The sequence below is a fragment of the Vanellus vanellus genome (assembly GCF_965231255.1).
Source record: "Vanellus vanellus genome assembly, chromosome: 5".
NCBI lineage: Eukaryota > Metazoa > Chordata > Aves > Charadriiformes > Charadriidae > Vanellus > Vanellus vanellus.
In genome coordinates, this window is record NC_138910.1 from 9738007 (window position 1) to 9754595 (window position 16589).

The following is a 16589-nucleotide window of genomic DNA, read 5'->3' on the forward strand; positions in this document are numbered from 1 at the left end:
TGTTCAGAAGCACAGTATTCCTGGGCTCTATCACGTTTGGGAAAAACACAAGGCTGTTAGCTAAACGTTATGTTGTGCTTATCACTAGAGAGCAAGCACAGGGTATAAAATGTGCATATAGAATTCTCTTTTTTCTACATTTTAATTTGTAGGATAGGTGAAAGTGGTTCTAAATTTACTTACAATAGTATTTTACTTAGTTTTTGTCTGTATAAGGTGATCAGTATGGCCTACATCATTTGGCTGTCAGAAAATTTTTCTATTGGTTTGTAATCAAACTTTTCCTGTGGTGTAGGGCTGTGGGAAGAAGCAGCTTTGCCACTACAGTCCCAGTATAATAAATAGCCAAGCACTACATCCTTCAGTTGTCCTGTCCATAAGGTACCAATGCTTTGTTTTCTGAAGCTTTACTGAAGAAAAATGAAACCTTTTCTTGTAGTAAAAGAAAAAAAAAATAAGAGCAAGGTATTATTGTTGATTTCAACAGGACCTTTGAACTATGTATTCTGGTTCTGTAATTCCAATGTTTTGGAAAGTACATTGAATATATTGTTTTTAATTATCTAAAATGATCCTGTTATGTTTATTTTAGATGAACTTGCAAATTCGTCAGAAACCAGATTGTCCTTGGAAGATCTCTTCAGAAAAGAGTTCATAGTTCATAATCCGGAAGCCAAATGGATTAATGGTAAGTGTATAATCTCTCACATAATTTGAAACTAGGTAATAATTTTGAATATTGAATGATATCACTACCCAGGCACCGAGAAAGAATCAGTTAACATTTCAAACTCTCTTGAAATTGGCCAGTGTCCCATTTTTTCTTGTAGCTCTGAATCATGTCTGTTTCATTAATTTTTGAAGTGGCTTTCTAATTTTAAAGCTCTGTCTAGTAGAAACCTGCTAAAATTTTTTGTTTATGCTACTGACTGAGTTGGAGGCAGTGATGTAGAATTGTTTTTAAGAATTGGATCTTGTTTATGGGCTCACAAAAAGATCAATTAAAAAAAATTAAATTGTTCTATTAATATCTGAACTTTGGGATTTGAGAACTGATTCTGACTCTTCACATCTGGGATGGATTCTTAAATATTTTAATATACTTGTACGGCTCAGTCGTTTTCTGATGTCTACAAATTGTATTTAATGCTCTACTTTATTAAAAGATTTACAAATGGTGTGCAGATTCCCAATGAATTATCCATTTTTGATATAAAAAAGAAAGCAAATTCAAACTCTTTTTTTCAACTTATTGAACTCCTTTTCTCTTGATCACATGGGTTGTTCACATTCTTTCTGTTTGGAAGAAATGGACAAGTAACACAATAGCAACTATCTGTTTTGTGTCATTATAGCTGGATCTTTATATATAATGGATAATATTATATATTATTATATTTAGGACAAGAGGAAACGGGTTCAAGTTATGTCAGGGCAGGTTTAGATTGGATATTAGGAAGCATTTTTTCACTGAAAGGGTTATTAAACATTGGAATAAGCTGCCCAGAGAGGTGGTGGATTCACCATCCCTGGAGGTGTTTAAGAAAAGGGTAGATGAGGTGCTTAGGGACATGGTTTAGAAGTGGTGGTGTTTTTAGCAGGGTAGGTTAATGGTTGGACTTGATGATCTTAAAGGTCCCTTCCAACCTCACTGATTCTATGATTCTATGATTCTACTCCAGGTGTTAAAATTAGAGGAGTTGCATTTTGCACAATGGGCTTTGTGCAAAATAGAGTATTGTTTAGGAGCTCTCTATGGTAGGAGTTAGAAAGTCCGGTGACTGTGTATGTAAATTCAGAATAACTTTGCACAGGAAATAATGATTCAATTCTATTAATCAATATTGGTGTTCAGTAATAACTAGAACGAGTTTTCATTGGTAGGAAGCTATATGATTGAACTGAATTGTTGCTTTATTGTGTATTCTAAAGAATGAAATGGGCATAACAAGGGTAAGTGCATTTCAAAAAAAAGGATAAAAAGGAAGCTGGTCTTTTTTTCCAGGACCAGCTCTGGTGTTGAGTTCTTTGTTGTCCAGTAGTTTAGGGGTAAGAGAGGGGAGGCTCAACTTAGTGTCCTGCCACGTCTTTTTCCCCAGCTACTCCAATGACCATACAGTTTCTGAGATGTCTGTAGTTTCTTCTTTGGACTGGTTTCTGTCTGCAGTCAGTGCCAAAAACTCTGGTACTCGGTAAAGCCAGAACCATGCTATTGCGAAGACGAACAGCTTCTTGTGCTTGGTAGAAAACTTTTTTCCAGTTAATACTGTTTGGCTAATTAAATCCTAAAATAGTTTTTGATGAATTTGTTTTTATATCTGTTAAATGTACAAAGCAACTGCCTTTGCCCCCACCCTACTTTAAAAATGCACCTTATTGTCAAATGAAGTTGTCAATTAAAGTGGTCGCTAAAAGCAGGCAAGTCCATAATGGAAGAAGATCCTTATGCAAGTTCTGTAGAATGCTCTTGCTACTCAAAAACTCCATGAGGTTATTAATCTAAGAACACTAGTAGTCATTAATAGCATGTGCATAATGTTCTAGGCATGAAAATATTATTAATTTCAAAACCCAGGACAATAAAACTAAAGGGTTATGGATTGAGTTATATTAAATATTGTCGATACTATAAAACATAATTTAAAAAATATAATAAACTATATGTTCTACAGCTTGTGATAAGATAAAAGCTTATTTTAAGAGCTTTCCAGATGTAGGAAAAAGAAATGTAGAAATTGGTGCTAAACTCTTGCTTGGATACAGGTTTATTTTGTGGTGTTCAAAGTCCATCTTAAGAAACTCATATGATGGAAGGTAATTTTATGAGCATCATGTGAAAAACAGAGGTCGTAAGCAGTCTAGACTAAAAGCTATGAGATTGTATAGTTATGAACTTTTCCATCTGTTGAAAATAATATCAGAAATACTATTTAATAAAGAAAGACCCTGTGTTTTATTAGCAGTACTGTTGTACTAATATCCAGTCTTTCTGCAGTGATGTTTTTCTCAGCCAATATGAGAACTCCTAAGCTTGCAGTTAGGTGTTTTCCTGTGTTTATTTGCCAAAGAAGCAATGAAGTCTAGTGGTACAAAAAAAGGGAAAGAATGGACTTTTTTCTTATTAGAGTATGTGTGGGTATAGGAATTGAGGAAAAAGTTGGGATAATTAAAGGTTTTACTAATTATTTAGTATATCTGATAAATACAGAAAAATTATGTATAGACTATTTTTTTTTTTTGCATTTTCTTTGAAAATTCCCAGTATGGTCAATGAAATCAGTATCTTAGATAATAAACAAAATGAGGAGGAGTCTTACAAAACAGCATTTCTGCTTCCTGCTTCTGTTTTTATTTTTGAGACTTAGGATCAGATTATATTTTCTTTCCTAGCATGGTAACATTGCAGTGGTGGCATTATATGTGTGGAGAATGAAATATATAACTTAATATTCAGCATTCATTACTGTGGAGCTGGAGGGGAGCATTTGGCACTTTCTTTGGATATTGGCAGGGTAAGTGCTTCTGGACTCTGCACAGGAAGATTTTAGTGGAAAATAAGTAGCTACTTACTACTACTTTTTACTCCTCTTGGGATAGAATAATTCGTATCCAACTGAAAGTTTTATCATCTTGACCTCCCAGAAGGGATGGGAATAGAGATTGAAAAAGTGATTCCTGCTGTAAGCAGTTTCTGCAGGGTCTAGAGCATATTTTGTAGAAAAATGTCTGATTTAAGGATTTCAAGTGCTAAATGAATCACTGTGTTCTTAGGTAAGGTCTAATATTTAACTGCTGCCATTTAATGAAACTTCCCATACTGATGTTTGAATTTCTCTAGCATTATCTTCCAAACACAATGTTCATTCTTCCTTGTTTGCAAGTTCCTCTGCTACCAAAATCATCCCCACGTAGTTATTTCCAGTCTACTCTTTAACAAGAAAAGCTCTTACATACCGAAATTTTTACAGTCCATTTCCTTTTCTGCTTGAAACTGAGTCCTCAATTTTATGTGCTTGCCACCAAAGTTAATAATTATGCAAATGTTTAAAGTTGCAGAAGAAATGTTGTTCTTCATCTGAGATAATCAGCTGTTGCCAAAGAAAAGAAAAGAAAATTTCTGAGCTAGTTTTAAAAGTGACAAAATATATTCACACTGAATGTAATTTGAAGATGTACCTGTGCGGGTGTCTTTCAGATTTCTTCCTCCCTTCCTTTTTTTTCCTCTTTTTATGTTTTACGTCAAAGGCAAATTTTTTTAAACCTGACTTGGATTTTTGTCTTTTTTTGTAAGAATTTACAAAGGAATAATAACTTTCTAGTTTACTAAGCTTTTTCAATTATAAATCTGATCACTTCAACTGTATTCAAAATGACATGGTGGAGAGCATACACAACCATCAATCAGTTCAATCTGAAAGAGCGCTTGATTTCAGATAGCCTTCTACTTGCTTGGCATAGTTTTGAAGATATTAAATGAGAGTATATCTTCCCTTAGCATTATTGATCTTCAGGTTTTCTAATAGGAAGTGAGAATTTAAAATGCTGCCAGTGAATAATAAAAGTACTTAAATCTGACAGCACATTGCTGCTGATAAGGGCTTCACATTAGATGGCAAAACGGCTTGGTTTACTTAAATCTAAGTACAAAACTGTGATGTAGTTCAAAATATCCAGAGTAATTAAATTTAAGAAGGCACTACAGTTAAACTTCCCCTATGCTTTCCCTTGCCAAAAAACTTGTTAAGAGACTTAATGTATCTATCATAGTGCTTCTTTGTTGGATTCTAACCATTTTGCAACAGGGACTAGCCTCTGCTTCAGGTTGGGCATAGCATCTCATTTCATGACCACAGTTTGCTCTAGGAACATGTCTCCTGGGTGCTACTGCAATACATTTAATGGAAGGTCACGGTACATGATGTATTCGGGCATAGTTCTAAACTAGCTGTATCAGTGACAACAACTGTATAATCGCTGTATTAGTTCTTCATAAACCAATGTATGAATCACTGCTTATCTGCCAATATCAGCAGTCCGCAGCTGGATCTTTGAACCATACTGAAGCATTATTTTAGGATATTTTATTCATTTCTGTTAACTTACGTAGAAATATGTACGCTGGCCTGTGAGAAATACTGAGGGCTCAAAAGGTTTGCAGTCTAATTGCTAGATCTTGTTGTACTTACATCTCTTATTATCGCGGACTCTGGCTGGTAATGACAATAAAAATTCAGAATCTTTGCCTTTTTTCCTTCTGTGAATATGGCAGTTATTTGCATTTTTGCTGTTTAGATAATCTTTGCCAACCTTTCCTATATGTGATAGAGCGCATTGACTCCTTGCTTGTATTCCGTTAGATGGGTAAATACTCAGCTGAGTCATGATATTTTTCATATATCTGAATGAAAAGTGTTGGAGAAGGACCTGAAGCCTGAATGACAGCCTGCAGCAGGCTCTGCCCTGGAATCCTGTCTTATGCTAAAGCTCAGCAAAACACCTGAATACATGCGTATGTGCTTTATGGAGCAGGGAGGGATGAAGGCATCTGCTTAAGGCAAAACTTCTGTAAGGTGCTTGGCTGAAATTGTGAGATGATAAAAGAAACAGTTCTGTCTTTCTGCCTTGCATGTGTCTGGAGCAGCTGTCTGTTTCTGTATTCAGTAACCCTTGCAACACCGTGTCAGAGGAAGTGTGTAGGGTAATGTGTAAGCTGGACAGCATCAACTCTCTGCAGGGAAAAAGTCCACCTGATGCAAGTGCGTACATTTTGGTGTAGTGAGGGAGAGCACTGGGGAGGTGGAAGGTGCCAGCGGATAGGGAAGGGTTTTCAGTGGCACTTTGAGGAGGGGAGTGATCTTTCAGAGGGCAAGAGTTGATAGCAGAGATTCCCTCCTCCTGTAGGACCCCACACTTTATTCAAAACAGACTCATCTTGCAAGCAGCAGCCCTCTGTCTTTGGGAGGAAGAGAGCAAATGAGCAAGTCATGGACAGTCAGAAGCGATAGGGGAAGGAAGACTTTGACCCTCCTGTCAAGGGAACAGACCTGGAGGGGATGAGGTGGCAACTTGTCTTTCAAGAAGGGTTTTGTGCCTCATGCAGAAGCTGCATTTTCTCCACATATCAACCTTCTCCCTGCCTTTAGCCCTTATAAACTCCTGTGCGTTGTCAGACAGGTGCTGCTAATGACACTGTGCTTCGAGCAGGCGGCTACGGGGGCAGGCTGTTGCCCCTGGCAAACTGGCGGCTGCTGCTGGAGATGGGCGGCCGCTGTCCTGCCCAGTCCCCCGCGGAGGATCGGCACCTCCTCACTAAAGCAGGGCTCTGCGCTTGTGCGGAGGGGAGACAGATGCAGGGAGGGAGTTGGTGTTCACATCCTCTGCTACAGATGATACCGAAAACACTGAGAGATTCGGCAGTAGTTTGTCCCTTGGCGTCAGCCTGGCAAACAGGTTTCTTTTCCTTGACTATTCAGGATGAGTATAAATTCACCATTTTGATGGGAGATTTCTGGAGAAGACATAAATTTGTACCTCTTTCTTTTCTCATAAACCCCTGGTTTTGGAATGAGGTTTATCAGTGTGTCCAGCATAAAATCCCAGGTAGTGCCAGTAATCTCAGCAGGTATAACCTGTTGGGATTTAATTTCCAAAGCAAATTATTTTTCCTGTACAATGTTTTTAAGGCAAAGACTCTTCAACACTTTTTTTTTCCCTTTTACAGTTTTAATGTGTTTTGTGGAGATGATAATAAACTGCCCTATCCCAAGTCAGAAATATTTTCACTCTGGCTTGAAAACAAAAGATGTAGATGTCTTGTTTTGTTTTAACTCGAGCTCTTGTATTAACTTTAATTTTTGTTTATATATGTTTTTCCAGATTTCCTGTATTAGCTTCAGCAGGGGCATGGCTTTCATTTTCTGAGTAAAACTTACTAGTTCTGATGTAGTCATCTTTATTTAGCTTCACGCATCAATTTTATCGTCATGGAGAAAAAAAGAATGGGTGATGACTACCCTTTTGAAATCTCAGTGAAACCAAGGATCTGGTTTATGGACGACATCCCTCTCCCCCTTTCACATTTAATTTTGAAAACATTTATTGTGTTTAGTAGAGTCTCTCTTTAAAAGGAAAAAAGAGGAAATATTAAACCATTTTTGCTTTACAGTTGAACAGTCACTTCACTGCAATATTTTGTTGACTGTGCATTAAAGTTAGCATGGAGAGATATTACCTGGCTGAAGAAGTGTTATTGCTTCTCATGACGTGTTTGGTCTCCTTAAAGAGCAAATGAAACAGTGGCTTCCCATAGATTTATTTGTAGTTGTCCATAGCACCTTTCTCTTGCTATACACTGCCTTTATCACCTGGGGAGTAAAATGTGTAGACAGTGACCTTTGCTTGAGCTGGTGCTTTCCTTGAGTCTGCGTTGGCTCTTGTCTATCCTGAAAAATTAAATAAAAAGTGAGTCTGGGAAACCTGGCATGAAGATGCTTTAGAAATTGTGGATGATAAAAATGGAAATGGTTTGGGAAGCACAGCACACAGAGATTACACAGTACCACCTGTGCCAATTTTTATGCAGGAAATTATGGTTTAAAACATTTGGCACTTTTTAAAGGAAGCTTTTAATGTGCACAGGAGGCAAATATGAACTTTATTTATCAGACCTGAGCATGTTGTGATGTTTGCCAATGGATATGGGTCAAGTGCAAGAAATCAGTCCATCACCGACCAATAAAAGAAGACAGATTCTGCTCTAGAAAGTTGTTGCTGAGTTGGAATCAATAACCAGACAAATATCTCTAGTAGACTTACATATCTATATATGTTGCTATTACTCGTGTAATTCATGATGGATATTATTATGAGTGAAGTCCTGTATTATTTTTTCCCCTCCCTTAAATGAGATGAGTCTGAAGTGGCCAGGCTGGAATGCAGCCATTGTGCACAAGTGCATTTTCGGTGTAGCAGGAGCTGTGTTTGGCATTCAGATATTTGGGCTGTGACATGATGCATTAATGCTCTGTCAGGGACTTGGGCAGAAGTGAAGAGAGGTATGTACAGTGGTGCTCTTGCCAGCTGTGCATATAGCTTTTGTTATTTGTCTGAATCTATCTGTGCAGAGCCTGAAGCTGGAAGCCAGGCCAGGGAGTTGTTTTGTTGCCTGTGGTTCAGTGTGAAGGGTTTATTTCTGAAAGGCAGCAGAGGGTGGTTGGGCTTTGATTCCCTGTGCAAGGAACAACAGCATGGAAAATAAAAAATAAAAAAAAAAAAATCCTAGATAGGGCCTCAAACGTTGGAGTCTTTTAGCTAAAAATCCTCTTTCATAAAACTCTAGCAGTGGTGTGAATTACACACCCAGTTTTTGCCAAGTCTGAAGACTAAGTTTTGGAAAATCCCCAGAAAAATCGAAAAGATAAATAGTGTCTCCAGGCTGGCTAAAGTTTCTCTCAGAAACTGCTAAAAAGGGAAATAAAAGTTTTGATTGATAACTTTTCACTGTTTTATTAAAATACCCTGTTAAACAAAAGAATTTGTTGTTGTGAAATGGATTGAATGATTCAATTCTCCCATTAGGGAACTGAATGAAGGAATGTGGAGCTGTAGTTGTGCTGATGCTGAAAACTTCCCTACAAGTTAGGTGTAGGTGGGTAATAGGTCATTCCGGCTAGGGTTGTGGAGGTAACCACCCCTGGTACCAAGCACAACGTTCCTTGTTATGTCCCTTGGTGCTGGAATTGTGGCTTCTCAAACAATGGCCAATCTTGGTTTAGGAATAATTTTGATTTTCTCGTTTGTTTTGGGGTTTGGTTGTGGGTTTTGGTTTGGTTTTTTTTTTTTTTTCAGTGTAGGTGCAGTAGTTCTTTGAAAATGAATTTATTCTTAAATATTGCATGTGAAGAACGCATGTAAAGCAGAAGACTGTGAGATGCATAAACCTGAGAAAGTGTGAATGTGAACAAGTAAAAGAAACTGAAACAAATTATTTTTTGCAGTATTGCGGGTAAGATTGCAAATAAGGAATCATGAAATAATTGGGGTTGCAACAGTGCATGAGTATAACACGCACCCTTAAAAAAAATGGGGAAAATCATATGGTCCTTTTCATCAATAATCATTATCACAACGCAAATATTAATTTTATTCCATGAAATGGAGATACTTTTGTGCTTCAGATTCAGAGACTTGGGCTTGTGAGTGGATCTCGCCTGTTTCAATGTTGTGGCTCTGCAGCTCTGGGACACTGACCAGAGCTCTCCCCTGTGAGGAGAAGGCCAGAGGATTACTGTTCCTTTCATCCTCTGCTTCTCCACCCTGAAGATGAGCAGTTGTATAGCCTATTGCTCAGAAAGGTGTTTTGTCCTCTTCATTAAAATCCTTTATTTCACCAGTCATAACACGATAGAGTTTTCTCCTCAGTTTTTTTTTTTTTTATTATTTTTATCTAGACTCTATTCAGTCTAATCTTTAAATAATTTTACTTCGTAGCTATTTTAACTGATCTTCCCTGCCTGACCACACTATTGGGATCTGCTGCGTGGACTATTCTTTCTGCTCTTGTATTATTGATGTCTCTAAGGTGCCACATGACTTGCTTGTTTCGAAGTAGATCTTGGGTAATTTCTGCTCAGATCAACTGTGTTAAGCCCCATTGCTACATCGATACTGGTGCCAGTGTTAATGATCGTTAACAAGCATTAAATAGTGCTATGTATTCAGGGCCATTAACTTGTGTCACCATTGTATTTTGTAAATGACTTCTTAGCACACCTCTTTAGAAATCTCCCTTCCTTCACCAATTTTCTTTGTATGCTAATACAAAATTGTATTAGTCGTGACTTCTACACTGTCTTGTACACTGTCCTGTACCACTCTTGTAGCTCTCTTCTTCACTTGAGCATTACCGTTAATGGTTGCAAAAGGTTTTTCCTGGGCGTGCGTTTGTTTTTGTTTTGGTGTTTTTTTCACTAGACACGTTATACTTCCTCCACAGAGTACCTGAAATTTATTTTCCTGAAGAGTCTTCACTTCGTGTAACATCTTACTTCTAGTTGTATTCATTAAGATGTAGACTGATTCCATGCTCATTGAAATCTGTGGGGATGGGACAAAATCCACAGATGGGGATAGAAGTAAGGAAAAATGAAATCAAACATTCCAATTATCTTTTGCCACCTTTAGCCAAAAATACAGCTAATCATTACAATCCTTCTTAAAATTTATGTCTGTATTGATTTTTGACTTATTCCACAACCCAAAGCATTAAGAATGTAACAAAGAGATCAATATACCATTGGCAGAATGGTTTACATTTTCCAAGCAATATTTATAGATAGCAACCTAATGTTGAAGGGTTAAGTACAGTAATTCTGTATGTGAAGCCCTAGGAAAGTGGACCAGACACTTAATAAATCTTAGTTCTTCCTGTTTGTTGAAACAAAAGTCTCCTGAGTGTAGTGCACATATTAAGGTTACTATCCCAGTTACCATAGCAATGCCCATGAAAGAGGGAGACCTGTTCTCAGTAATACATTTTTGACTAAGAAGGCAGTCCTTGATATGAACGAGTATAAACTGGATGTGCTCCATCATTACTCTTAGGATGCCACCCTCTAGGACAAATATTTTTACTACATGAGCAAACCTGAACAGTGGATGGAGAGTTTTGGAATGATAACAGACCGTGGGTGCTATACAACAGATTTGTGAGTTCCCTCCAGAATGCCACACTTTTTTCTGTTATACATAAAGACTTCAGAGATGTATGTGTTCATGCATCAGAAGGTTTACATACACGTGAAGTGTATTCTTTTCATCCTGTGCCTCCTTGTTCTGTTTTCCCCACTTATCATCGCTGCTCCTGAGAAGAAGGGTACCGGTTGCCCAGCTGGAGGTGTAGTCCTTTCCCCATGAGTTGGATTTGTAGTGACCTGTTAACTTTTCCTTTGGAAGCTGCTGTTCGTGTTTTATGGTCCTTCTTACAAGCTTGTTTAAGTCAGCTCTAATTTGCTCCTCAGCAATTCAATTCTCTTCAAAGGAGTGCTGCAGAGGAGGGGGATATACCTTCAGTCGTAGCTGCATGCAGCAGTGCTGTTGGCCGATTCTGCCTTATTCCCATTTACCTAAAGCAAATCCTTTGAACTGTATTCAGTTTTCTTAGTTATTTGTCTAAATAGAAAATCCTTTAACAAGTGCTCAGTTGTGTTTTGTGGCAGATTAGTAAACTGTACAGTGTTTAAAGTAGTTATCTCTAAAACCCAAACTTTTACATTTCTAATCCTTACGGTTTTTTGTCTGTTTGTTTTTTTCTTGAATTAAGAGGCAGTAAAAACAGTGCGTTGTATACCGTTCTGTGTTACTCAAATGCTTACGTAATGGATCCATAAAATTAGCACTTTAAAAACATATATGTATAACTATGGACATATATAAAAATTTATTACACCTTTAGTACTTTTTTCCTTTGCTCTCTTTAGTTGATTTGATTGTATATTCTCTGATTATTTTTTTTTCCCTGTTGAAATGGCAGATTTCAGAGACACTGACTCACATTTGCCATTCATTCATCCATTTTCCTGGTCACGGCTTTCTGTGCCTTATGTTCTCTTTCTTAAATGTATGAACTGATCCTCTACCTCTGGCAAGGCAAGGCAAGGCAGTTCAGACACACAGATATGGGTACCAGGCCAAGGTTATTCTTCATATGAAAATGTGGTTGGTACTTGAATAATTTTGCTTGTTACCTCTTTCGGTGTGATGCAAAAGGACTTTTGGTTTTAGCATGTTTGGGAAAGTGCATATATCTGTATACTTAGGTCATGTATTTAGGATTCTTTCAAGTGTCTATTCAGTGTATCAGTTCTGTTAAATTCTCCCAAGACTTGTGTTGAGCGGGAGGAGATGGCACAAGTGTTACATGGTTTTGACCCAAACTCCATCACTTCTTCAGTGCCACAGGACATGTGTTTCCCATTAAGGACATCTCTTTACCCTGTAACTCCACGCAGCTTCTGGGAGGACACATGTAGGCAGTGAGAATTTCAACTTAATCATAGTGTTTCTGATATTTGAGAGACAAGAGTGATACACCCTAGTGATGAGCAGGAGACATGATGCTGGTGCTAAAGGCAGTCATGTGATGGCCACTCATGTGGCGAGCCCAAAACTGGATCAGAGCCATACTATTGGCCTAACCCTGCTGACAGAGTGCCCGAGGAGCATCTGGTGGGGTGACATGCTTGCCATTTTTTCCTGGCCAAAAGTTGTGCTTTACAATTGTAGCCATGTCTTTGGGGATGTGTGAAGTGCAGGGAGAACAAAAGTGCTATAAACTTTAAATTATTACTTTTTTTGACAGTCTGATTTAATGACATTTTTAATTTACTGTTGCAGAAATCAAAGGTGGCCCCCATACTGTCTGTATGAGACTGTAGAGTTGAGATGAACCAGAGGCAATTTGATATTTGATTGTTTATCCTATCTGACAAAGTTTCTAGGCAATTTATGAGAGATATTTGCCAACTAGAAATTATCATAGAAACCATGTATCGCTCTGCCAAATCCATAAACATAGATTGACTTTGATCCATTAATAGGGCTATACAAACCCATAGCCTCTCTAGTGAGATAATTAAATTCTGAGCAATTTGTTAAAAAAAAAAATTACTGAAACATGGGACCGGGAGAAACAATCAGGTTTTTTTGACAGAATTTAGATATTGGCCTCCCATGCTGAGAGAAATTCCACTTGAACCCAGTTTTTGCTGAGGTTTTCCAGGATATTTTGCTCCTCAGGGAAAAAGCAAGTCTTAAGTTTTGAGAGGGTTTTTTTATCTGTAGTTGAGAATTTACTTGATGAATGAAGACCATCCTATTTGAGGAGTGCTTCAAAGGGAAATGTAGAGTGTGCTTTCTGTACTTTCAGCCTACTTTAGGCATATGGCTGACAAAATTTCTGCATGTGGAATATTGATTTTTAAATTCAGCCAAAGCTACTTGGAAACCTAAAGTTTGCTGCAGATCGTGAATTTCCATTTGAAAGTAAAAATTGAACGTACTTGAAACTTTAAAAATGCGGCCATGAAAACCCGAGTTTAGAGTCCTCATTGTACGTAATAGCAAAATAAACATCAAGCAGGTAAGTTAATCTATTTCATTACAGGACAGGCCCTATAAGAGAATTAGTTGTAATAGCTTCAAAAGTAATAGTTCTTGACCCCATCTTGGAGTATCATCTCTAGGATAAGAAGGCAGCTTCTTTTCTTTTCCTTCTTAGGCCTGCAGTTACATCCTAAGTCTTGTCTGCCAAAGTGTGTCTGTTAATTCTGTAATGATGATTCATATATTTATGTGTTTGATACCAAGATCTCGACTGAGCTCATCTGTAAAGGTCACTAAGCAGCTGTCAGATGACGATAACTTTTCAGGTACTACTGGCGTGAGTTAGATTCAGAGTGACAATTATAGTTGGCTGAAAATATTTTTGTCACAAAACTGTTCTGACATTTTGTTCTTCAGTTAGTCTTCACTTGCAACTTTTGTATGAAGGAGTGCTTCTGTAGGAGCTCGGTGGAAAAGGTTCAAATAATTCGCTTTGGCTTTCTCACATTTTTGATAATGTGATTTTTTTGTTTTTTTTTTTGTTTAGATGTTGAAATCTTTTTAGTAGAATTTCATTTTGACATTCTCAGTTATTTTAATGTATTTTATATTACTTGTGCACACTATTCATGCAAAAATGCTGTATTTTGATATTATCAGAGTGAACAGTTCAACATTTAAAAACAAGTATTTCAATATATTCTATTTGAAATTCTGAGTAATATTTTTAAAAAAGTATAAGATTTTCAATTTATTCTCATTTGGAATAAAAATGCTTGCACTCTCCAATATTTTGTTTTCTGGTCATCTCTGTGGGAGATTTAGAAAAGCCATATTATCAATTACAGCTCCAAACCACATTATCAATTACCCAAACAATGATGCTGTGTTTCATTCATGGAAATCAATTGCAGAGTTAATACTCTAACCTGCAGCATTTCCATTGATTTCTGATGGATTCCAGATGTACAGAGATATGGAAATGGACTCCTGTTATGAGATGTTTCAAAGGTGGATGCTAGTTCTTTGCTTTCTGGGTAACTGCACATGTAACGAAATTTATGCCAGTTATGAATTTTTATCTTTTTTCCATTTTCATACCCAGTGTTGTACCTTGTCCTCCTAGAGGCAAGGACTCACTGTTCTAGCAAGTTAGTCCTTTCTTTTTTTAGCAATTTAAGATGATCATATAAAGTGTTACATAAGTGTTCCTCTCTGTTTTAATACTCTGTTCTCTTTTCCAGCTATTTCTTGAGCTCCTATTGCGGTAAATTGTTAGTTGAAAACAATTTGGCCTCAAAACCCTATTTTTGAAGACCTTGGTTAGCTCATACACGTTACTGTAATGGAAATAATAACAATCGTTCTACTGTATTATTCCAGTAGAAGTTATAAAGTTAAATTATATTTTTAACTACTTAGCTAATATCTGAGGGCAAAGAGTATTGAAAAAGAGCTGAAAGTGAAGATGCACAAATTTTTTACTTCAGGTACTGTCATTGTGCCCCCAAGCCCACTTTGGTACGTAGTGTATGACAGACAGTATGTCTTTCAAGACTATGTGCTTTCTGTCTTGTTACCATTTTCAAAATGATGTTTTACTAGTTTTAACCAAACATTTTTTTAGTCCAGGATGTATATATCCTGACTACTACAACCTACAGCCATTGATTGACTCACCATGAGATTAAAATATACTCTGAATTAACAGTATCTTTTATTCTGTTCCTCATTATGAAAAGGAACAAGTCTGAGTGTTCAGTAAATTACATTCATTTGTGTGACTGCTTGGTGGTTTTGTTTTGGATTAGGTAAGGATAAACTCTGAGGAAATAAAATTACATTTGAAATATAGTTTGCTTTTATCTGAGAGTAAGACTTTCCAAAGATGACAGCAAGAAAACAGTACTATGAATAGCCTGACTCCTGGCAGGTTTGTGGGAGTTTCTGAACACCATGTTGAAGACAGTCCCTTGGTTGAAAACCATGAAATTTCCTAATTCCCAACACTGGCAATGTGTTGGATGAAAGTTATCTTAGTTCTTAGTGAGGGTATTTGTGGAGACTGACTTAGTATCCATCTTATTCTCTGCTTCCTTTTTTTGTTTAATAAACATAGAAAGCTTCAGAGTAAAACATCTCAAACAATTTTATTCGACAACTTGAACTGGGTACACTGATATATCTGTAGATACTCAAGGAATACCTCTTCTTTTAGTACCTTTTACTGAACTTCAGTACATTATCATAATGAAATATATTTTTAAATTATTATGGAGATTCAAAAAAGGTTATTTCAGTTTAAATGAAGTCAGAACATATGGATATTAATTTTGAATTAGAATTTCAAAAAGGCTTGAGAACTTTTGGTATTTCTAGTAAATGTAATGCCTCTGCTGAATAGACGTTTATAATGTTTTATTTGTGGAATAGAAAAATGAAATATTTGCATATAACATAACACTTGATTTTTCAGGAGTGCTGAGCACCCACAACTCACTGTGATGCTCTTATATATAATGATTTAGACGTAAGACTTTGCAAACTAGTATTTGTTGTTTCTTAGGTGTAAAAGAGTTTAGGGAGTTCCTTGTTTGGGAGTTGCCTAACTATGTGTTAGTTGATGTTTAGACAAGTGTGAAGAGCTCAGGGCTTGGGAAAAGTGTTTGGTCTTCTAGCAAGTAGGGAACCTGATACTGAGAAACTATAAAGAGCCACTGACTTTGACAGTGCTACCGAGTTCACAGCGCTGAGCACAGGGAAACTGGTTTGAAATGGCAGGCAAAGATGGGTTGTTGCAGGCCTTTTCAGGAAGGTTTTTTGTTATTTTTTGTTGTGTTCTTTTTTTAAACAGTGTTGAAGCTTGTGCTGGAATAAGAACTGGGCTCTAATTTTTTTTGCGTGATTAGTCTTACTGAACAAACAGCATCGGAAAAGAAAGATGGGCATCAATAAGACTTCTTGTGCTTTCCTTGAGAGTTGATCATGGCCTCCTGCTTCCCCGCTCCTCAAGAAAGGATAAAGCTTACTGCTTTGTCAGAGTATTTACTGAATAAATGAAAAAAGTAAATATGAACTTATTTTTTATTTTAGAAATGCCATCACTTCACTGTCTTTATGAAGACATGAGTAACTGCATGTGCATAGAATCGTAGAATATTTTGGGTTGGAAGGGACTTTTAAAGGTCATCTAGTCCACCCCCCCTGAAATTTGCAGGGACATCTTCAACTAGATCAGGTTGCTCAGAGCCCTGTCCCACCTGACCTTGAATGTTTCCAGGGATGGGGCATCTACCACCTCTCTGGGCAACCTGCTCCAGTGTTTCACTGCCCTCATTGTAAAAAATTTCTTCCTTAGATCTAGTCTAAATCCCTTGTCCTCTCCTAACGGGCCCTACTGAAAGGTCTGTCCCCAAACAGATAATCTCGATATATCAAAACAGTTTGCTGGTGGACGAAATTGGAGCGATTCCTTGGGAGACTATTAA

At 37.2% G+C, this 16589-nt stretch overlaps 1 protein-coding gene across 3 annotated transcripts in view; it reads left to right on the plus strand.

Annotated features, from left to right (window-relative positions):
* Window positions 1-16589, plus strand: part of DPP10 (dipeptidyl peptidase like 10) — a gene marked incomplete at its 5' end in the record, with an annotated part of 567722 nt that overhangs the window by 333815 nt on the left and 217318 nt on the right. For all 3 annotated transcript variants that reach the window (XM_082483840.1, XM_082483841.1, XM_082483839.1), the window contains one exon: window positions 593-688. In XM_082483840.1, the coding sequence (XP_082339966.1) occupies window positions 593-688 (96 nt within the window). The remainder of the gene's footprint in view (window positions 1-592; window positions 689-16589) is intronic.